The 23,319-nt window shown below is 42.2% G+C and overlaps 1 protein-coding gene across 2 annotated transcripts in view; it reads left to right on the forward strand.

The window, feature by feature from the left end:
- COL4A5 (collagen type IV alpha 5 chain) overlaps window positions 1-23,319 on the forward strand; it is a 136,537-nt gene that overhangs the window by 78,683 nt on the left and 34,535 nt on the right. Inside the window, exons 22-34 of one of the 2 annotated variants that reach the window (XM_083595798.1) lie at window positions 468-560; window positions 2,648-2,718; window positions 2,826-3,017; window positions 4,927-5,095; window positions 6,601-6,693; window positions 6,785-6,889; window positions 7,758-7,855; window positions 8,933-9,083; window positions 9,509-9,622; window positions 18,976-19,143; window positions 20,179-20,268; window positions 21,135-21,284; window positions 21,661-21,759. In XM_083595798.1, coding sequence (XP_083451924.1) covers window positions 468-560; window positions 2,648-2,718; window positions 2,826-3,017; window positions 4,927-5,095; window positions 6,601-6,693; window positions 6,785-6,889; window positions 7,758-7,855; window positions 8,933-9,083; window positions 9,509-9,622; window positions 18,976-19,143; window positions 20,179-20,268; window positions 21,135-21,284; window positions 21,661-21,759 — 1,593 coding nt within the window. The remainder of the gene's footprint in view (window positions 1-467; window positions 561-2,647; window positions 2,719-2,825; window positions 3,018-4,926; window positions 5,096-6,600; window positions 6,694-6,784; window positions 6,890-7,757; window positions 7,856-8,932; window positions 9,084-9,508; window positions 9,623-18,975; window positions 19,144-20,178; window positions 20,269-21,134; window positions 21,285-21,660; window positions 21,760-23,319) is intronic. The other variant, XM_083595799.1, reaches the window with a different exon arrangement.

Here is a 23,319-nt window from a genome sequence, read left to right on the forward strand (position 1 = left end):
GGCTGTAAAGTTTTGATTGCTGTTTTGTAGTGAGATCTTGCAAGATATCTCAATGTCTACATAAGTATCTAGTGTTTTCTGTTGAACTTTGACTGCTAATTCAGGCTTTCTGCAGGTATGTATTTGTAAGAAACCAGAGCTATTAAGCAGAGTTGTGTTGATCTGTCCTGCAGGGTACTTTACTCACACTTGGAGCAGGGTTTATCTTATTTCAAGGGAAGTGTTGAAGCAGGGAAGGTGGAGTTTGAGACTAAGCTGTACTTAAGGAAACAGTGCATAGTTAATTTATTGTGCCTGAGTGCCAGACAGCTATTGCTTTTCCGTGAGTGCACAGACTGCTACTCCAGTTCTTCTCTAATACTTAGGGGTGCATGCCGAATATGTACAAGAAGTCTGCATTTGAATACTTAAATACTCATACCCATGGGAAATGATACTCACCTCTTTATTTATGTCTTTGTTTCCAGGTGATAAAGGAGACACCTGTTTTAACTGCATTGGATTTGGCACTTCAGGCCCTCCAGGGGAGAAGGGAGTACCAGGTTTACCTGGAAGCCCAGGTATACAGTGGCTGCTTCCAGCCTTTATCCACCTTTTGATTATTCAGATTTAGGACTATGTTTTGATTTGTTTGCTTTACAGTGATGAACAGCTTTCTAAACAGCAACTGTGTATGTGTATTGGGAAAACCATGACACACACTATGTGTAGCTAAGGGATAAGTGTTTGTGTGTCGATGTCCCCAAGCCACCCCTAAATAAATTCACACTTCACACCATAATTTTTGTTTAAGGTTTTTGGCATAATTTTGGCCACAACTTTATTAAAATACAAACAATGTGAGTGGTTGCTTAGGCATTGGTTACGACTATCTGTCCCTGCCCAGGGGCAGAACTGACATCCGCAAGCCTGCGAAGTCAGTAAGGGAAAACATTTTATGGGGAGTAGATGGAGCTGGGTACCAGACCCTCACCTCTCCCCAAATGCTCCCAGGGGCTCTTGCGTGGCCCTATCCCCCTTTACAGGTGAGCCCCTGGATTCCTTTAATGGAATACCCTTGCAGCAACAGCATTGGAGGGGCAGGCACACCCAATCCATACCCCTCCACCAACCATTTTTTTCTAAAACCAATGCCTAACCGCAACCTTACAAGTTGTGACGATTTGCTACGCAGTAGGCAAAAACCAAATGGCACCAGCCAATCAGCCAAATGGACAAAATTCCTACCAGGCCCCTGCCCCAAAAGCAGACAACCCCATGACAGGCATAGCAAGGTCAAAATGCAACAAACACCCTAAAATTAGGGAGGGTGGGCCGGTGATCCGATGCATGCAGTAAAAAGAGGAAGCTCAACGCTGCGCACAGGAAATATATTCAACTCAGCCTGTCACTCAAAATTGGCAACATCAAACTCTCCCCAATCACACTTTGGGCCAACCAAAACCAACTTGCCCAGCAACAGGGGGTGTCTGGTTAACCCCACCACAACCTGTGCTCTCCATGAAGGAGAACACACTTTGTGGGCATATTTATGGACAAAGCAGGCAAGCTGGTTAATATTCTAGTACATCTGCTCACAGATACCTTTTGGTATTTGAATGTCCCACAGCTTATTTCCTTTTGTTGCAGTAAGTTTGATTGCTAGCAGAAGCAGTGCCAGTGCTTCCCACATGCCATGGTAGTATACCACTGTGGAATCAGACCACCACTAAGGATATCTATGAGATTTTTTCCGTCTGAATTTCATCCTGGATTTGGATATTCCAAATCATCTGACCTTGTTTCCAGAGTGGCATGTGTTTTCAGATTGCATTTCCTCCATTTTTTATATTGGTCAGACGACTGTGCATGCAAAGTACGCCAGTTTTTGGTTTGCATCTTTGCTCTGTCTCTCTCTCTCTCTTCTTTTTTGCACAGATGTGCATTAATTTGATCACAGTTCAAAAAGGAATCTTGAGGTGACAATGCAATTGCACCAGGTCTCCCTTTTTGTGCTGTCATTTAATCAATGCACACCCTAGAGGCATGCAAAATATCCGGATGCATCCCAACAAAGAACCAAAGTGGGACTGCTTCAGACAGATATAAGAACTCCAGGGTGGAGAGAAGGGGGTGTGAGACCTGTTTTGGGACTGACAGGTCTAGTTTCTAAAGAGAGGTGATGATTTTACCAGGGCTCTCCAGTCAGAGTGTTCTGCACTCCCCTAGGACATGTGCAACTGGGTTATGCAATCTTCCTTTTCACACTGTGTTTATATGCATAGGTAGCCTATTAAAAAGGAAAGACGGCAACTGAAATCTGTCAAACTACAAATTCTGAAATAAGTTTTTAAACCCCCCCAGTTTAATTGGAAGGTAGATCATGGGGCAAAGCAGACCAAGAACCACATGCAGTGGAGGGGTTTGGGATCTGCCCATCCTTAACTGCCACTAGCCATAAATCATCCCCTGGACTAAATCTAGGAAACAGTCAAATAGCCTTTGTAGTGACTACAATGAGCATTGCATCATTCCCCTGTGAGGTTTTCTGGGAGTCTTCTAACATACTATCCACAAAGAACACTAAACAATTTGCATTGCCCATGTCATGCGTAGGCCGTTTTCTAGCTGCTCTCACTGATTTTTCCCTCCCTCCTTTCATGATCAGGTTCTATTGGTTTTCCTGGGTCGAAAGGTGATAAAGGAGTCCCTGGCCTTATTGGTAGTGTTGGACCACAAGTAAGCACCATTAATTGCTGTTTGTTGGGAGCATGGGGTTAGAGGGAGAAAGTAGGGGAAAATATGTGCAATCCTAATTACTGCAGTAGTTAAAATTCTTTATCTAGGGTCTTCCCGGCCCTCCTGGTTCTCCTGGACGTCCCGGTGCAAAAGGCGATCCAGGTGATGTTCTTGCTTTCCCTGGATTGAAAGGCGAGAAGGGGAACACTGGGTTCCCAGGCCCTCCGGGTCTGCCTGGGTTAGATGGATCTCGTGGACAAGATGGACTGCCGGGTCTTCCTGGGCCCAAGGGGGAGCCAGTAAGTGAATGTGAAACCATTGCACTTCCATTTCGACCAAGTGTAATTTGAGAGTGTTTTAAATGCTAACAAAACACAATGGTCATTGAGTACTTAGCCAGTCTTCTGATGGCTCCCAATATTGGCAGCCTCAGTGGTGGCTGGGGCCCAATGGGACTGGAAAGTTGGAAGCCATGGAGGCCAACAGTAGGTGGAGCCAAACCCCATGACTGGCAGAGCCAGCTAATTCTAGTTTTGTTCCCATCCGCCTGTAGATGAATTCTGCAAGGATAGTACTGAGGGTAGAGGTTGCATTCTACACCATATGTTTAAAGCACTATGACACCACTTTAAATAGCAGTGGCTTCCCCTAAGAAATTCCAGGAGCTGTTAAGAGTGCTGAGAGTTGTTTGGAGATCCCAATTCCCCATACCCGAGCTATAATTATCAGAGTGGTTTGACAATAAATACCTTTTCAAAGGGAACTCTGGGAATTGTGAGGAAAATAGGGGTCTCCTCTAACACGACTCAGCACCCTTAACAAACTACAGCTCCCAGAAATCTTTGGGGAAAGCCACTACTGTTTAAAGCATCATCATACTGCGTTAAATGTATGGTGTGAAGGGAAAAGGTGACAGCTGATGCCACTTCCTGACATGGTTGTAAGTAGGAAGTCAGGAAGGTGGAGGCTGGTTGTGTGCAGACTGTGGTTGGTGGGGCAGTGCGCCATTGGCCCAACCTCCACTGGTAAGAAGTAACATTAATAGGTGCAGCTTTTACATACCATGGTAAACTGGCATAACGTCCTCTCAAATGCACAGGTGGGCCATATTCCTCAAGGCAGTGCTTGCAGTGTGACTCCATTCTCTTTCAAGTTGAATGGCATTTTTGCATCTTAGTCTACTGCCAACCCACAGCTGCCATTGCTCAGTGGTGGGGGGCCACTGCTTTGCATGCAGAAGGTCCCACATCAACTTGCTTTTAACTCTGATTTGTGCAAATTTGGTGAAGTAACTAAAGAAATAATCTGCCACAGCAGATTACACACACGCGCGCGCGCACACACACACACACACCCCTTGTGGCTGATATTGAAAGAGGAAAAGTAATTCTAGTACTAGCACTTACGGAAAGGCTTAAATCAAATAATACTGTAATCTGTTATTATGTTATAAAAAGCTTAGATGTGTTGTGTTTTTTTTTGCAATCAAGTGGTATATAAATTGTGTTAAATAAATAATTAATGATATTATTATTCCCATTGGGCCTAAATATTTGTTATTTCCTTTATATGAATTGCATTTTTTTCTTATTTTATTGTTTACAGTCCTGAGCTTCTTTGGGAGGAAGGGCAGGACAGAAATTTAATAAAATACATGTTAAACTGTGTCATTAATGGATAATACAAAAGTGTTAATTTTATTTAATTTCCTCTGAGCCTGCATCCATATTAGTTAGTCCTTCTTATCTGAATCCTAAGGAAAGTCACTGAAGATTACAGTTGCTTTGTACATTGCAATCTGCCCCACCCACCCCAAATTGTGGGGACAAAGAAGAGAATGGCTATTTCCATTATGCACTCATAATCTGGTGAACCGGGTTCGATTCCCCGCTCCTCCACATGCAGCTGCTGGGTATTCTTGGGCTAGTCACGCTTCTTTGAAGTCTCTCAGCCTCACTCACCTCACAGAGTGTTTGTTGTGGGGGAGGAAGGGAAAGGAGATAGTTAGCCGCTTTGAGACTCCTTTGGGTAGTGATAAAGCGGGATATCAAATCCAAACTCTTCTTCTTCACTTGCCTTGGGTAGCTTCCCATAGGCATATGCCTGGCCCAATCAGATTTCAAATGAGCTTCGTTCAATCCAAGTGTTGGGGGGGGGGTTGGAGTGAGCTACAAACTCATTTTATCAACTTTCCCCTTGTCCTTTTAGGGCGGCATCAGTTTCAAAGGGGACAGGGGACCTCCTGGTGATCCAGGAATTCCTGGTATTCCTGGTGATCGAGGGCCTCCAGGATCTCCTGGATTTGGCCCACAAGGTCCCCCAGGCCAGAAGGGCGTTCAGGGTGTTTCAGGGCGCTCAGGAGCCCCTGGAGGTCCAGGTAAGTTTCTTTGTCTTATTTGACCAAACCACAAAAAGGAATGTTTGCATCATTGGGTCCAACAGGGATCATCCTTGCTAACACTAAAAAAAAATGAACTCTAAAATGATCAATTTCATGAGATGATCTGTTGTTGCTGCAAAACTTTTTGTAACTCATCATTTAGCTTGTTTAAACCTTGGGGACTTCTTTTAACTTTTGTAGCTGAGTTATCTAAAGATGATGTAAAGATAGTGTCATCAGGTAAGAGAAAGATCAAAGCTGTCTTCTAAAACAATTATATAAACACTTGTACAAAGCCTTGCTTGGGAATTCTAAGAAACCAAAAGAATCAGTGCAGTTTTGAAATCAGTGGTTAGAATCAGTGCAGTTTCAAAAGATTCAGACTGCCATCTTGTTTAAAAATGGTGTCCCAACTGTAAACATTGACAAAAACCTGCTCCTTGATCCATCCTTGGCACCTTAGTTAAAAAGATACAGTGGCAGATAATGGGACAAACTCTTTTCTGCCTGAGACCCTGGAGAATCAGTAGACAATAGCAAATAGTCTGACCTAGTGTAAACACAACATCCAGGATGCCTCTAGTCTACATGCACAGCAGAATGAGTTGCTGGGGTTGCCTGGGCCACTTCTGACCGCATGTGAGACAGACTATAATAATTTGTCAAAATGCATAACGAACAAACAGCTTTCTGAAAGATATTGATGATGGTGATAATGAACATGTATGTATTGGCCAATACTACTACTAGTAATAACGATAATTCTTATTAGTATTATTTACATTTATACACTGCCATTAATTTGGTCCTCTGTGCAGTTTACAACATTCAGAAAATATGGGATACAGTTCAAAGGGGGGAAACGCTATAAAAGCAATTGCAAAAAATATAAATCAGCACATAAGCTATCTAAAAGCCAGCGGAAACACAGTAACATAAAATCAACTTATAATCAGCATAAAACCTGTAATGGGGAAATAATTTGGTACAATAATTTAAATACCAGAAATGTATGTCTGTTGTAAATTAAAAGACCTGGGAGAATTTGTGGTGATGATATGATGTGTAACCTGTAGATGAGATTCAGACCATCGACTGGGGTAAAATGAACCTAATTCATGCACTGTCAGCATCCGTGTGAGTCTGCTAATGAAGGAAGGAAGTGCACAGTGGGAAAATGTGGCTCCTTCCCACTCCAACATTACCCCAGGCTGGTGCCTGGAGACATCAGTTTGGGAAGTAACTTTAGAAAGCCTTTAGCAACTTAAGTCCTGTATACTTGAAGGACCAACTGCCTGAACTCTTATATTCCAGCTCAATCACTAAGATAATCTGTAGGAGCATCGCTGGTTGTCCCATGAGTCAGTGAGGTTGATTTGACAATATGAAACTGAGCCTTCATTGTTAATAGCCCAGTCCTGTGGAATGCTCTTGCAATAGATATCTATCAGGTGTTGTTGGTTTTGATTTATAATTGTTTGCTATTATACATCTACTACTAGGGCCCAAAGGGGAACCTGGACGAACTATCACAGAAACAGGATCTCCAGGTAACCCCGGCCCCCCAGGCAGAGATGGTGAAGTTGGCCTTCCAGGTAAATGAATTTGTTGTTTTTCCAAGTGAAATACTATTATTTACATTTTTGTAGTGGATTTTTTCCCTAATTCAATTGTTCCTGTTTGCAGGTGATCCTGGCCAGCCAGGGGCACCTGGATTGCCAGGCATCCCAGGCTCAAAAGGGGATCCAGGATTACCTGGCATTGGACTTCCAGGCCCACCAGGAGCCAAAGGTTTGTCTCTGTCATATTCTATGATGCCAGGGTGGTGTGCTGGCAAGATGTCTATAGTTAGTCTGTGGAGAGATGGGTTTAAAACCTTGCCCAGCCACAAAGCTCCCTGGGTGACCCTGGACCACTCACTATCTCCCAGCAATAACCTACCTTCTTGTGATGATGAAAGAGGTCCTGCTACATAGGCCACCCTGAACTCTCCAGAAGAAATTGCTTTTGGACCATAGACGTCAGAAAAACCTGATACTCCCCTGTAGGGTTAAAAAAAACCAAATCTGTCTGCTACAGTAGTCATGTGTTTTATTTTTAATTGGTGTGTTTGTATTTTTGTGGAAATTCTGGCCTTTCAGAAAGGAAATGAGAGAAGGTTTAGAAAAAGTTGGGATTTATCGTTATCTGCCCCACAACAACTTGTCTAAATCCATGTTTTAGATATAAATTGCTGGTTAATCATATCTGATTGGTTCTGTTTGGAGATAACAGCAGAATCAGGATATGGGAGAGAATCCCGTCATATGAAAGGACTGAGCAAGAAGATCCTAAGAACACAAGAGCCCCGCTGGATCAGACAAAGGCCCATCTTGGTCCAGCATCGTGTTTATCAGAGTGGCCAATCTGCTGCCCCAATGGGAAGCCTGTAAACTGTAAATAAGGGCAATAGTGCTCTCCAGCTGCTCTTCCCCAGTGACTGGCACTCAGAGGCATCTTGCCTTATTAATCCATCTGCAATGTCAAAACTTTAGCAGTCAATTTGATTTGAAACAAATTGTGTTAACAAACGACAAAAACAGAAGCTTGCAGAATGCCTTTTGAAGATTGCTGATGCTTCGTGGTAGTGAGCTCCAAACCCTCTTCTTTGTTCTTTTAGGATATCCTGGATTGCCAGGCCTTCCTGGTGTACCAGGAAACCCTGGAAGAGCAGGTCAGGATGGACCTCCTGGACTTCCTGGATTAGCAGGACAGAAGGTCTGTAAAGAAGGGTTCTCTCCATTTGCTTGGGATGTTATGAAGAACTATTGCATGCAATAAAAACAGTGGGGTTGGACTTTTCTGACAGTGCAAGCATGGTCAAACTTCCTGGTCCTATAAGTTACATTTATAATGCTTATATGGTTAAGTACTAAAAGATTGTTTGTTTGCTCCTGCCCAAGGTATGATAGGGGATTAGTGGTTGGAGTCTTCAGTACTGCCTCCAGTTAATGGGAGTTTAGAATTAACTAACAGGCACTTGGGTACCAAGTGGGAACCTCACAAATGCTAAAGGTGTCCAACACAAAATTCCTATGCCTCTTTCTCTGTAATTTACTATGCATTACCCACTCAAGACAAACTACTGTGCTGGCAAATATAATACACTTCTGTAAAAGAAAAAGTTATAGATGTGTACTTTTTCTTCTTCCCCATAATAGTGAAAGGGGAAGCACAAAACCTCATTCTGCTGGATCAAAATTCAGATTTGGACCCTGAATAAAATTGGACAGCCTCTGAAGTGTTTCAGATCAAATAATGTTCTTTCCAAAGTATTGAATTAGGGTCTGAATCAAATCTTGTGGTCAGTGCATACCCTTAGTTTGTACTATTAGCCACAGTTTAGAATGTTAAACCATGGTTTGAACTTACAAAAATATTGCAAGAAAGTATGGTTTAGACCTGTTTGTCTGCTTTCCTTTCCCATCTACTCAGCACTCATATTTCTGTTGTTCAGCAATAACCATTAATATAATTTATTAGTTTAGACATCATAAAAGCCACAATGATAAAAAGTGATGGTTTGGAAAACTCACTTTGAAGCATGGGCTCTAGTTTCTGGCTTTCAGGCCAATTGCAAACCATAGTTTGCTAATTCAAACATAATGCGAGAATGTAGTTAAGCTACATTAATTGTTGCTTGGTGTGATAGCTGAATTATGAAGTCAAATGTATACTTATACCCCATTTCAGTAGTTACTGTAGTCAAGATGGGTTCACAATAAATATAAAAGCCGCAGGAACAAAGCAAGAATGTTCTGAGTTATTGTTTGACTCTCTTTCTTATGTTGCAAGGGGGACCGTGGTTTTGGTGTTCCAGGACCAGCTGGGCCACCTGGGCCACCGGGTTTCAAAGGAGCACAAGGTCCCAAAGGTGATTTCGGCTTTCCAGGAAACCCTGGCCTTCCAGGACGGATAGGTTTTGATGGAACTCCAGGGCCTAAAGGTACAGATACTGCTAACTTTATGCTACCAGTCAGTGCAGACAATACTGAACTAGATGGGCCAGTGATTAGACTGTATCAGGCAGCTTCCTGTGTTCCTGTGCTTATGGAGTGTTCTGCTCATAAGCACTTCTGTCCGGTCTTTGTTAAGATAGATCAACTCAATGCCATCTGTGGTTAAGTAAGCTTAATCATGGTTTGATGTGATAGGTGACCTGACAAACCTTGGTTTACAGTTCCCTAAGTTACCTGTATTGGAAACAGTGGTTTTGGAAACCGTGGGTTGTGCTACCTATGACTTGGCATATCTTAAATTGAGAAACTGTAATTAACTATCAGTGTTCTGCTTCGTTGAGACTGGTTGAAATTACATCTTGAAATGTTTGCAACCTTTTAAAGATTTGATTTGTTGGATTTTTCTTTCCAGGTGACCCGGGGCCACGCGGCCAACCTGGGTTACCAGGACCTCCAGGGATTCCAGGGATTGGCGGCCAAGGCCCACCTGGGGCTCCAGGGCCTCCAGGACCTGTGGGTCCACCAGGTAGGTCTCACAACAACTGGCCTGTAAATGGCATGATCCCAAATCCAACACATCAGAGTAGAAAATGAGGAAATTCAGACTGACCATCCATTTGACTTTCTTCCATTATTCCCTTCCATATATAGCCTAGAGTTTTCCCAAACTTTTTGTTGCACTGAACAGGCTGAAGCGAGCCCTAAAATAATCAATATGCTTATTGCCATTTGGGCTGCTTTAGAATAGCTGGTCCATACTTACATGAAGCAAAATTATCCCACAGACCATTAGTAGTTCCTAACTGGACTCAAGAGGCTTAAACTCTTCATTGTACCAGTGCAGATCTGGAAAGAACTGTTACCTTAGATCACAGTCACCTGCTTCCTGACTTCCAGTTGTGAAATTTGTTCAACAAAGCTTTTTGTATTTTATGAATGAATGAAGAAGATTCTGGATCCTGATTTTAGGTGAATTCTCAATGCGGGATTCAAATGATGGTGTGCCCTTAACATATAAATTATTATAATAAAACTGTCCACAGAAAGCTAGCAGGTAATGGGGAAAACCGTTCTAGCTTAGCCTTCTCCCTAACCTACTAGATTTCTATGCAGACTTTTTAAAAAGGAACACTCCATCCTGTAACCATCACAACTACAGTCTGAAGACGCACAGTCTAAACATAGGCTGAACCACAGTGAAGTGAGTGAAATGCGGTGCTTAAAAGACTTACAAGCATTACCCCTTCTACTTAGAGGGCAATTGACTGGTGTACTGAAGGAAATTTAAGTCCAGATATATGGAGTGTCATCACAAGGACATTGGGTTGCAGTCAACGTAACTTCTACTCAGAGTACACATAAGCTAGTCATGGCCATTAATTTTATTGGGTCTACTCTGACTAGGACTAGCATGCGATATACAAACCATTTTTACTGTGGCACAAAATCAGACTGCAGACTCAGTGATCTGGGAGTAAGCCCCATTGAACTCAGTGGGACTAACTTCTGAGTACATATCTTCAAGCAGAGGCTGGGCAGCTAAGTTGTTGTTGATGCTCTTGTGCTTATTTCCCTGCACTGAGCAGGAGGTTGAACAATATAAGATTACAAAGTTCTCACCAACTCTATGAATCTATGGCAGAGCTTTCATGATGGTGACACACTTTTTAGACAATCATCATTTTGTGACACAGTAATTCAGTTTTACTGGCAAACTGGAGGTTAAACTAACCCGTTTCCAGTCCCGGGAGGAGCGCAGGGAGCTTTCGTGTGATGCACGTATCCACAGCAGCCAACAAAAAAATGTGTCACAACACAGAGTTTGGAAGCTCTGATCTATGGCTATATCCACACTATACATTTTAAGTATTGTTATACCACTTTACGGGTCATGACTTCCCTCAAGAACTGTAGTTAGGAGACTTGTTAGAGCTACAATTCCCATGGGATGGGGGATTAATTATTAAACTACCCTGGGAGCTATTGCTCTGTGAGGGGAATAGGGGTCTCCTAACAACTCTCAGTACCCATAACAAACTACGTTTCCCATGGTTCTTTGGGGAAAACCATGGCTGTTAAAGTGGTATAAATGTATGGAGCTGATGTTGCCATAAATGTATGGTGCTGATGCTGTTATTCCACTATCAGTCTCTAACTGTACCTTGAGACAGGTGAAATTATTGGCCTACATCAAATTTCTGCCTACCATGGACATAATTTGCTTCACCTTTTATGGTGTCTACAGATTATCCTTCCCCTCTTCTGTATGTATAGTTACCTCACATTTAGAAATATTTTTAACGTCTATGACATGTATATAAGATATGCTTATATTTGGGTTTGTTTCACAAACGTGTAATCCATTGTAAGGTGAAAGCATTGTTTCTCTCCCTATGATTTCCCTGAGTCGGAATTCTATTTTTCCTGTCAGGATTATCTCAGGGGGTGTTGCAGGGCCACACCACTGGGTTTGTGGATAAAGATGGCCTTCTGTAGAGGTGCCCTTTGCCTCCACAGAGGTCATAAAATAGAAAAGGGAGGGCAGAGAGGAGAGCTGCCAATACGGTACAAGGAAAAGAAGAGAGCCAGATACTGTATACAGGAGTATAGCTTCCTCTTAACAGCAAGCCCAGGTGGCGAGTGCCAGCCAGTTACGTTGCTAAAACAGGACCGCTGAGAAACAAGAGGGAGCTGTCAGCATGCTTTTGGGGAACTTGAAGGTTTTCAGGAATGCAACTGATTTTAAGAAATAAGAACCTAATAAGAGGAAACATCCCTCTACCCAAAGCAGCCTGAGGGCTGAGCCTGTTCAGTGGTGATTGAATGCAGAATGTCTATTGAACCAGAAGGGAAATAAGCAGAAAGCAGTAGGGGGAGGTCATGCCCTCCTTGGGGAGAATGGTTGGCTGGAACTTCCTTTGGGAGGGAAGAAACACTATAACATTTTTGCTTCAGGCCCCACTTTTACTTTGTTAGTTACACCCAGTATGTTTGGAATTAGGATCTTGTTCGGGAGCGTGCGTAACAACAGCAGCAACCAAACTCTTTTTTTTTAAAATGATATTTATTCAAAGTTTCATGAATACAAAGTATGAAAAAAGAAAAAAAAACAGCAAAATACAGCAAAAGAAAAAAATAAAATAAAATAAAAAGAAAAAATCCAAAAAAGAAGAAAAATACAAATCTCAAATTGCATCTTTTCATTTGCATGTTTCTTGAACCTCCTCACACCTCCCTTTTTGTATTCTAATTTAATTCATTATTCCAGCAAATTCTTCCCATATTTCTCAATTTTAATTTAAATAATTTATCTTAACAATCTATCTTATTTATTGATTCAACATATCCTTTCCATCTTTTAATATATTCTGTTGTACAATTTACCTTAATTTCTTTAACCTTATCTTATCTTAAAAACCTTAAAGTTTCAAAATTTAAACCATATTCATACATAACTCCTTAAATCTTTTTTACTAAAGCCAATTTAGTTCCTTTCCAGCATGTTCCCTAATATTTCATTAATGTTGCACTAATTCCAAAGAAGAAAAGAAATTTTTCATGATATCTCTAATTTTTATCCAACGTCCCTTCTTCCTGGTCTCGGGTTATGTCAGTCCTTTCAGACCATTACATCCAGTCCATCAATCTGGTGATCTTATGTCCGAGGCCCTTAAGTCTCTTCTAGGCCCCTTCTGCAGATTTTCTTGTTCTTGTTTGTGCTTACGCACTTCTTTGTCTTTTGTTGGTTTCTTTCGTAGTTTCTCCCCTTTCTCCTTGGGGAGTGGGTCTCCGGGGGATTCCATCCGGTAATAATTTCCATTTTCCTTCATCAGTCTAGCCCATTCCCCACAGTCCCACTCCCCGTCATCATCTTTGTAATCCAAAAAATAGTTGTCCAAAAGATCGTTGTCCACCTGTTTCATAGTCCCACTAGAGTTAAGAGCTTCCTTGACTCCAAAAACTTCCAGACACACTCCAAGTTCAATCTTCCAATGCAGTGGCTTTTGCTCCTGCAGGACTTTGGATCTCTCCATTTGTGTTGTTTGAGGTGTAATCACAGCCTCTTCCTTCCTCATCTGCCCTTGGACTTGCCCTGTCAAACCAGATTCCTGAATTGGTCGCTGTATAGCTTCTTTATCCTTATTTCCTGTTAAGTCATATTCACTGGCTACAGCATTCATCAAGTCCAACTTTTCATTCATCAAGTTCATTTTCTCATGCAGCTGCTCCAGCAAAGCATTTGTCATGCCAAGGGCAGACACCAAACCTTCCTTCCAACACAATTCTGTTCAAGGTCAAACGGCTGGTCCCACAATCCCAATCTCGCAGCTGTAAGGTCTCCAAGTAAGCTGCAGCAAGAAACTGACAGGCTCCCTCTAGGGAACACAATTTCTATTTGTATCCATTTTTAAAATGTATCTAACAAAGGAGATTACTTTCGGTTTTCAAATACTTTGTTTCTTTAAAATGCAGAAATGCAGAAAGTAGTGTTGAAGTTAATTTGTTTCTCTCTTTTTTTTTTTAACTATCTGTCAAAATGCTCCACTTTCAATCAATGGACGTCTCAAACAATTTCTGTCCAGACACCCCATCCCCAGGTTTGGGACGATGGAAACTTAAATTCCTTTACTCTCCTCCTGCAGGATTAAACAGTCAAATCCCCCCCCTTTTCTCCTGCTTCCAAGGGGGTTTTATTGGTTGTGGATGCAGGAAATTTCCAACTTTAAAACAGTTTTCCAGGCTATTAGATTGCAAGGTCTTTGCTTCAGTCTATATACAAAAAGCGGAAGGCGGACTTCCTGTTTAAACCTTCCCGCTTCGTTGCCTAATTCACAAATTTTACAGATTTCTTGATCCAATTTTCCGTTTTTACTCACGGGTACTTGATTTAGAGTCCAATTGTCATCAGGAAAAAGTCAGCGCTCTCCGGCGATGGCTGTGCGGCTTCCCTCCGTGCAAATAGCAATCGGTTCGCAGCACCACGCTGCTCACCCCACTTCACTCCGGAGCCCCGAAAAGGGGTTTCCTCGCGAGTAGGGGAGGCGCTCTTGGTGCTATGCCAAACCCCACGTTCCCAGGCTTCTCCGCCTGGGATTTCTAGCGGGTCCCCGCCTTCGCCGCGACGGGAAGACCCAATTTCCACAAAGCTCGTTCCTCCGATCGGAGGAACTCCGCCATTCGTCGTTGGCGCTAACCCGGAAGTCAACAGCAGCAACCAAACTCAGCCTTTCATCTTTTGTAATTACTTTGTTGCAGAGGCCACATCCACACCATACATTTAAAGCAATATCCTTCCACTTTAAATAGTCATGGATTCCCACAACAACTTTGGAGACAATAGTTTGTTAAGGATGCTGAGTTTTGTTTGGAGACCCCTCACCAAGCTATTCCCATCATAGAGCTACAGTTCCCAAAGTTCTCAGGGAAGAAGGATTGGTGATTTGAACCACTTGTAGCTCCGTGAGGGGAATAGGGGTCTCTTAGCAACTCTGAGGGCCGTTAGCAAACTCCAGTTCCCAGGATCATTCCTTGGGGGAAGCAGTGTTAAAGTGGAACAATACAGCTTTAAATGTAAGGTGTGGTTGTGGGCTACTAGAGACAGGGATTATTATTATTTATTAAATTTATGTATCACCCTTCGGCCAAAGATCACAGCGTGGGATTGGTTGTGCTTATTACAGTGCCCCTGATGATCCTAATTCAGAGTACATGGGGCCTAATCAAGGATACTTACTCCTGTATACCTAGAGGTCTCCTCTTTTCCTTGTATATGTGGTCCCAACAATCCCTATGATGGTAGCACCTCTTTTTCAGGTTGCTCCTGTCACAGGAATAATTGCAGCTTTGTATACACTACCCAGATGCCATGCTAATGACATCTCTATGAAGGCCCAGCACACCTCCTGAGGCAGCCTGCATGGGCCTTGCATCTGAACAGGCCCTGAATCTGCACTGCAATAATCCACAATTGAAATGTTTGTTGTTCTTAATTAAAATAAAATATGAGCCACACTTTTGGCTACAAACTGCTTTAAGTACATGTTTTGGTCCTTGTGGCCCACACCTTCTTTGCTGTGTTGCATGACTGCTCATTCACCTCATGTTGATTTTAGAGATTGTTTACACCAATATTGTGCAAAAACATGAGCTGGAATATGTATTTCAAGAAAATCCATGCCTTGGGGTCTAAGTGTTCTGCATGATCACAAGCTTATTGCGAAACAGCCATTCCAGCAACCATCCAGCATCACATTATTAATGGCTTTCATTTAAAAGGAGGGGGAAAACTCCCATAAATGTCTAGCATTCATGGCAGAGGAGAGATGAGACTAAAAAGGCCTAGGTAGCACCTGCAAAGGGTTCAGTTACAGTGGAGGATGTCTTAAGGAGAGACCCGTAGTCGCTGCACAGTAGACTTTTGAGAGATCATCAGGTAGCTGAGCTGCTGGCAGTCTTGGCAGGGCATTTGGCCTCATAGGCGAAGGATAAGAGCCCTCTGAATCTGGGACACAGGTAAATCTGGCCTGCATTAGGACCAGAGATGACATACTGGGGAAACGATATTTTTAGGCCTAAGGGTGAGGAATCCAAACCACCTGCCCCACACCTTGTATGTGACATCAGGTGTGGGGTCGGTAGTGACGCAGTTGGGTTGCCTCTTTGTGGAGCCAATCTCTGCAGAAAGTAGGGTTGAACTCCACGTTCAGTCCTTGCTTGGTTACCATTTCCACCCGACACCCATTTCCACCACAGCCTCATGGGCCAACTTTGATAGACAGGCAGGACCATTCACCTGTCAATCACCTGATGTCATTTTGCGATCAGGTGATTGGCAGGTAGGTGGTCCAGTCCTCCTGCCAAAGTTAGCCTGCAGGATGGGAGGAGATAAAGATCTGTCTCATTGGGCAGAAAAGGTTCTCCACACCTGTTCTAAGCATTGGCTAAATCCCTGAAGTGAAGCAGAACATTTGGGAAAGATTCTGCCAGAAATCAGCCATTGAGGAAGGCCAGTGGAAACTGGCAAGAAGCAAATAGAAAGCACATGACAGTAAGAAAATTCCCAGAGTTCCCCGACAAGAGGGACTGGTTGCTAAATCATTCTGGGAATTGTAGCCTTTGGGGGAAATAAATATCTCTCTCCTAACAGCTCTCAGCAACCTTTACAGTCCCTGGATTCCTTGGAGGAATGTGAGGTGCAGACGTGACCCACAACTCTCTGGGGACCTCACTTACCTCTTCAAGAAATCAAATCAAAAAGAATTTGACTAGTTCCATTGACTATAGTATTTAGAATTACTGAATCATGGCCTTGAGTGATTACATCGTTAAGAAGCACTCCAGTGTTTTTTCTCAGGGAATGGATTCCTCAAGAGCTGTCCAGATTCCTTGTCCCATTTTAATACCCTCTCCTACATGCCGTAGCTTCTCAGGTGAATCTCTGCATGTAACACTGCTTTGAATGAACATGTATTCACACATTGCTTGGGCTCCCATACCACCTGTTTGCCAGGCACTGAGTTTTGCCCATCATATAATTCAGGGACAGAGAGCCTAGAGCTCTTCAGATTTAGTGTTGGACTACAGTTCCCATGAGCCCTATCCAGTATGGCCAAGAATGATGGGAGTTGTAGACCAACATCTGCAGGGCCACAGGTTCTTCCACCCCTGATGATGAATTTTTACTCTATAAGCATTTATTTTCCTTCGCATGCCCATTCTACCTGCCTTTCTCAAAACATATTTATGGTTCATTTTTCATTCTCCCATACCACTGTAACTACAGCTGTTCTTGTTAGCCTGATGGAATGCTGTGCATGACTAGAGCTTGTACTAACAAATCAGCATTTAACTATCTTTGTTTGTTGTGATGTCATGTTCGTTCTTTTGTCTTCATTTCTCTCCATATAGCCTTAACGTTAGGTTGGAATAACGTTAAAACAATCTTGGTTGCAATGAAACTTGAGACAGTTTCCTTGGTTCACGTTTTCCTTTGTGTGTGTCACCATTTATTCAATTCCCACCCCACCCCGCTGTTGAAGAACAAAACCATTCCAGCAAATTAGCACATTGCAATAGCTGTGGTATCACTTTGGAAAGAAGAAAAGCCCAAATGTATAGATGCTAGAATTTAATTCCATTATATAAATGTATCAAAAGCTTGCCTTTTCACTGGAATTTTCCATATTAAAAATATGTTGTCTTTCTCCAAATGTGGTAGTTACCACCCAATGGAAAACGTTTCAATCAAGTCTGTTCAAAGTCTAGTCTCTTTGGTGTTGACGTTGCATAGCCTGGCATTGTGCTTGGGTTAGGTGACATGCTTTACAGTCCACAACCCAGTTACTCAATGGTTGTTCTGTCCAGTTGGCGAGTTGTGGATTGCAACCTTTTGTATAGGGTTTGTTTGGTTTTCTTGGTCTAACACCGATGTGCTTCCTTTTGTATCCTAACCCTAATGGCATTCTCGCAACCCCCTTACCGCTTCCTGTGCCTCAACCTCCTGATGAGTTCTTACTGTGCTGGGTTTGCAACTTCTCAGGTTCATCAGGTACTGTGGTTTCCTTCAAGCTTTTTTCCTTCTTCCCTTAAATATTATTTTTCTTACCTTTTTTGTTTAAAATAGCAGTTCTTGTTGCTATTGGTAAATAATAATGATAAGAAAAATAATGGAGCACAGAGACAAACATAATATGTTTTAAATTAAAGTTGCTCATCTTTCTTTCAATTACTTGAAAGTTTTTCAGTGTGCATAACAGTTTCCTTCTTGAGGCATTGTTATTATTTGTTGTTGTTAGTATTTTTATTTTATTTAAGATGGACTTATATACTAACCTTTACCATACCTTTCTCACGGTGGTTTTCAATACAAATTAAAACAAAACAGCAATAACGTATATACACACCCAATTAAAGTCAGTGAACAAATAGTTGGATATCATATAAAAGAGTCTTTACAATATTTAAAATTCGGCATCCATCCAACACTTACAATGCAAACCTTGAAAATGCATGAGACAAAAATGGCTTAGCCTGGCACCTAAAAATAATACAGTAAGTAAAAGACAAACTGCCTCTTAATCCATCAGTCATAAAATGGGAGTCTCTTGGTGAAGTGTGGGGTGAAAATTTTTCAGATAAATAAATAATAAAATTAGAATAATCTCTGTTCACTTAGAGCGAGAGTTCAACAGTTTGTTTAGACCTAGTGTCTTGAATTCCTGATTTCTAAATTCCCGATGGTGTGTTTGTTAACTTTTGATTTTATTTACCGTATTTTCCATGTATAAGATGAGGCTTTTTTATTTTATAAGTATGTTAAAAATGGGGGGTTCGTCTTATACATGGATAGTGCAGAGGGGGGACGGGCGATTGGTTGCAGCCGCAAGCAGGAGATTATCAGTGGTGATTGGGCGGGTGATTGTTGGCTGTGGCAAGGGCTGTTGGATTGGGTGCCCCCCCCAAAAAAAAGCTCAACAACTCTGGGGAATCTCCCCGCATTTTCTTGATTTGCAGTCTCCCAAAATAGGGGGTCTCTTATACATGGGGGCATGCTATACATGAAAAAATACAGTATATTTATATTTTGGTTCCTTTTTTTCTTAAAAAAACCCTTTTTTAACTGGGACAATTTTAATTTATATTTCATACTCTTTGTCCTAGCCCTTGTTTTTATCACAGACCTGCTCTGCCGTAGGTTATGTTGAATGAAGGCAACAAGTCAACTCTATACTGCAATATAATCATATTGTGATATAAAAATATGTATATGACGTAGTTTGCAACAATTCCCCTGCTTCTCTTGCCCATACAAGTTGCTCTGCAGTACCTTTTGGAAATTGTTTCTTGCTAAAGGATTGTTTTCTAATCATATTTGCCTAGGATTACAGGGCATACCAGGTGAAAAGGGAGATCCTGGTTCACCAGGATTTGACATTCCCGGTCCTCCAGGAGATAGGGGCATTCAAGGATTTCCTGGATCACCCGGTCTCCCAGGACCTGCAGGTTCACCTGGGCCAGTTGGAAGAGATGGACTTCCAGGAATTCCAGGTAAATCCTTTTACACTATCAGCTGCATAGTGTAGACACTGTTTGCATCCATGTGGAGCTTTACTTGTAGAAAATAACAATTCCATATGAATTAGTCTGCTTTAAAGAGATGGCTTGATGTGTAGGAAGCAAGTAAATGCTTGTGTAAAATGAAGCTATCGAAACCTAGTTCACTGGTGAAGAACTGAGAACATTTCAAGCTTTCGCTGTCTGATAGCCTAAACCAGAGATAAATTCAGTTTCAGGGCCTCATGATAACAGAAGTCATGTGCAGCTGATCTAGTTCATAGATGAACAGTTGGGAAATAAGACAACTGTCATGATCAGTCAATTAATTGTGCTACAGATATTGATTGATTGATTGTTACAGATGATTGTTTTGCATGTACATACTTCCAGTGGTGGGGCTTGTGGTGGGATGAAGCTCTCCTCTGGCACTGCTCCTTACTTGGTCAGGGATAGGGAAAGGACAATTATAAGTTTGGGAGTGCAGTGGTGAGAGCATTAAATTAGTGTTGGCGGTTGTGCCACCAGTTCAGCTGCTTAGCCCCGACCTCACCCCATTGAGTGCTTCCATGGGTGGCAGGTGACTACTTAGCAAAGCACTCTCCCTGAATGCCTCTCTGAAAAGGGCATTCCTCTTCTGCAGTGGTGCCTGTATCAATGCATGCATGTGGCATCTGGAGAGAGTTGCTTTTTTCTTCCTCCAAATCTGTTGTTTTGCATACACAAACTTGTAGTTCAAACTGTTCCAGCTAAACTCCAGTATATGGATTCTGAATGCTTTTTTGAACTTGTGAAAAGTTGCACATTTAGGAGCCAAGTCCTAGGAGCTTTCATCTTCTAGAGTTACTCTGTAGACGAAGACATTGTGTTTGCTTGCAGGAGAGAATGGCTTTTGGATTGCAATAGATGGCTTTAGTGCAATAGACTGATTTGATTCACCAGTTTAATCCTGTAGGAAAGAAAGCAGTGAATTTTTGGGGGGTGTGTGTGTTTTTGCTCAGAATAAAACTGGTAATTCCGTGCATCTAGGTAACAAAGGCGATATGGGAGTGATGGGTGCACCTGGTCCCCAAGGTTCCCCTGGAACCCCAGGCAGGAATGGCTTTCCTGGCCTGAAAGGTAAGAGCTCCTTTACCTTACTGTTGTTTTACATTTTTATAGCCATAGAGGTAAAGCAGCATTGGAATGTGGAACTGGTCATTTAAAGATTCTGGAAGTTCAAGTTTACTTCCTGTTTAACACGCATATATAAGAGGAGGGCATTTGATTTCTGTCTCCCTCTGTACATTATTTGGTTATAGTGTTGGCAACCTAAAAATAGTTTTAGCACCTCATGGCCTGAATTTTTGTGTGTAATAAGAGTATTAGACTAGGACCAGGGCAGACTTGAGTTCAAATCCCCAGTGAGCCATGAAGCTTATTGGGCGGTTTTGCCCCATACCTAGCTCACATGGTTCTAGTGAAAACAAAATGGGTAGGGTAGCAGTGACCATTTATGCCAGAAGGAGGGCTCCTGGCCCATGGGCCTAAATAGACCCACTAAATCTCTGAATTTGGCCCCTAAGGCTGTATTGGTTAAACCAAGCCCACCTGTAGTCACTAAGTGCAAAGATCAAAGTTCAATCTTTTTTTCTGCTGAAGATCAAGTAGTGAGTGTATCTCCAATCTTAGTGCTCTAGGACTAAGCCTTAAAATATGAATAACCTGACATTAGATGGTTGGCAATTTGGTGGCCCCAACCACTTGTTAAAAAATAGTCCATGAACGGTGAGTCAGTTCTGGATCTGAGGTTGCCCACCTCCAATTTATACCACTCCAAGCACTTTGGAGGAAGCACAGAACGATAAAATATCATTTTAGTCAATGTATCTTTTGGTTTCTTGGTGTTATACCAAATGCTTTGACCATGCAAACACCTGTTTCACAATGTTTTGTAATGTAGACTGAAACAATGATGAATACTCTCTTGTTTGGACACTGCTTAGGCAATGATGGATTACCAGGCCAGCCTGGTCGTCCAGGACCAGCAGGGCAAAAAGGCAGCAAAGGTGAGACAGGCGTGCCTGGACCTCCAGGAACATTTGATCCAGGGCAGCTGGGCACTAAAGGAGAAAAAGGAGATCCAGGAGCTCCTGGTGAGATAATTGTGTTTCTTGTGTTGCTTCCTGTTGTAATACTGTTTGGTACCATTCAGCTCTTTTCAGACCAAGGGACGTTCCCCATGCCCCAATCCTTGCAACAATTCGATTTAATTTCTGGCTGCATCAATCCTTCCTTTTTTCCTTCCGTCTTTCTTTTTGCTCTGCAATCTTTCTCACTGGAAAAGCACATTCACAAGTTCAGCTGTGGAGATAATCACATGATATATGTGAGTGAATATGCACCAATGGATTTGTGGTCCATGTGCAGTGGCCCTTAGCTTGGTTGATTGGATGATGCTGTTGGAACTGTTAACATATTTCTGTTTGTGCACCTAAATATAAATAAAACTCTCTTTCTCTTTGCCTGAAGGTATTCCTGGTTTAACAGGGCAGAAGGGCTACCCAGGCACCCCAGGTGACCCAGGGACTCCTGGACTAGTTGGACAGCCAGGGATACCTGGACTACCAGGTAAGGAAGATGGCTTGTGTAAATGTGCATGTGCTGTGTGACCACAAGATCATCAATGAAGACAATGCACACCAAAATATCGCATTGGCTTCAAACCATTTTACAGATGTTGGCTTGACTGACTTACACCTGTACATCTTGCTGAGGTTTGAGTTCCATTCTCCTTCTCTGCTAAAGCGCTGAGAACTAGCCTGCTCCTAAAAGAGCTAGAAATGTTGCCAGAGTCATTCATGTTTACCTATTGAGCAATTGGATGTTGGTTATTTATCAGTAACTAAGGAATATGAGGAAAGCAAAGGTCTATAAAATCATGTGTAGCATAAAGAATGTGGATAGAGAAATGTTTTTCTCCCTCTCTCATAACACTAAAACTTGAGGACATTCAATGAAGCTGAATGTTGGAAGATTCAGGACGCATAAAAGAAAGTACTTATTCATACAGTGCATATGGAACTCCCTCCCACAAGAGGTAGTGATGGCGACCAACTTGGATGGCTTTAAAAGAGGATTAGATCAATTCAAGGTGAATCAGGCTGTCAGTGGCTACTAGTCACTTCCACAGTCAGAGGCAGTAATGCTTCTGTATACCAGTTGCTAGAAACTCCAGTGGCGGGGAGTGCTCTTTTGCTTGTATCCTGCTTGCAGGTTCCCCACAAGCATCTAGTTGGCCACAGTGAGAACAAAATGGGCTGTTAGCCTCACCCAGCAGGCTTTTATTGCATTTTTTTGTTAAGTTAAAACCATGCAAGCAATTAATTATTCAGCCAACCACACTGTATATTGTTAGAAGCATCATGGCCCACCCTACTAAGCCAATGCTAATCATGACGTTCCACAGTCCTTAGTTTTAGGTCTTATGATTAACAATATAAAGGATCTTCTGCTGATATACCAATATCCTCCAACATTTTGCAGTTGAAAATTGGGGTATGCATAACCTGCATTAACACCCTAGTTCTTATAGCTATCACAGAGCTGGAAGGGTAAACAGTCTGACTGTGGAGAAGGCAGATTCCTATTTTCCTTTTAAAATGTCCCCATTATTACACATTGTTGACAGCTCCACTGCACAGCTGTTTGCTATATTTAAACTGCCTGCCTTCTGCTTATTTAAAAGCCAAGCTCAGCACAGCTAGGGCAAGTGCCCCATAGTATATTAGCAGTTCAAAGTGTATCACGATAGTTGCAGTTTGTGAAATGGCAGGCTGTGCATGGTGACTTAAGAGTTCACATGCAATGCATTTTCTTCTAATGGGCAATAGAGAGAAAATGCAACCCCTCCTCACATGGAGATTGCACTTCTAGAGACTCTGAGGAGGGTGATAAATCATGAGAAAACATCAGCTCTAGTTAGTCGTTCTAAGAAAATGTTAACAAGGCATCCATCAAAGACCGAAACCAGGGAAGTGATTTTTAAAGAAATGGACTAGGAAACAGGAACTGTTGTTGATAAACAGTTGTAATGTATGATAGACATTCAAATACATGGCTTCTCAATTACACATCCAGGGCACTTTCTTGCAACATTTTATGGACTCAGACTGCTCACCCATGCATGTT

Source organism: Podarcis filfolensis (assembly GCF_964270895.1).
Source record: "Podarcis filfolensis genome assembly, chromosome: Z".
Lineage (NCBI taxonomy): Eukaryota > Metazoa > Chordata > Lepidosauria > Squamata > Lacertidae > Podarcis > Podarcis filfolensis.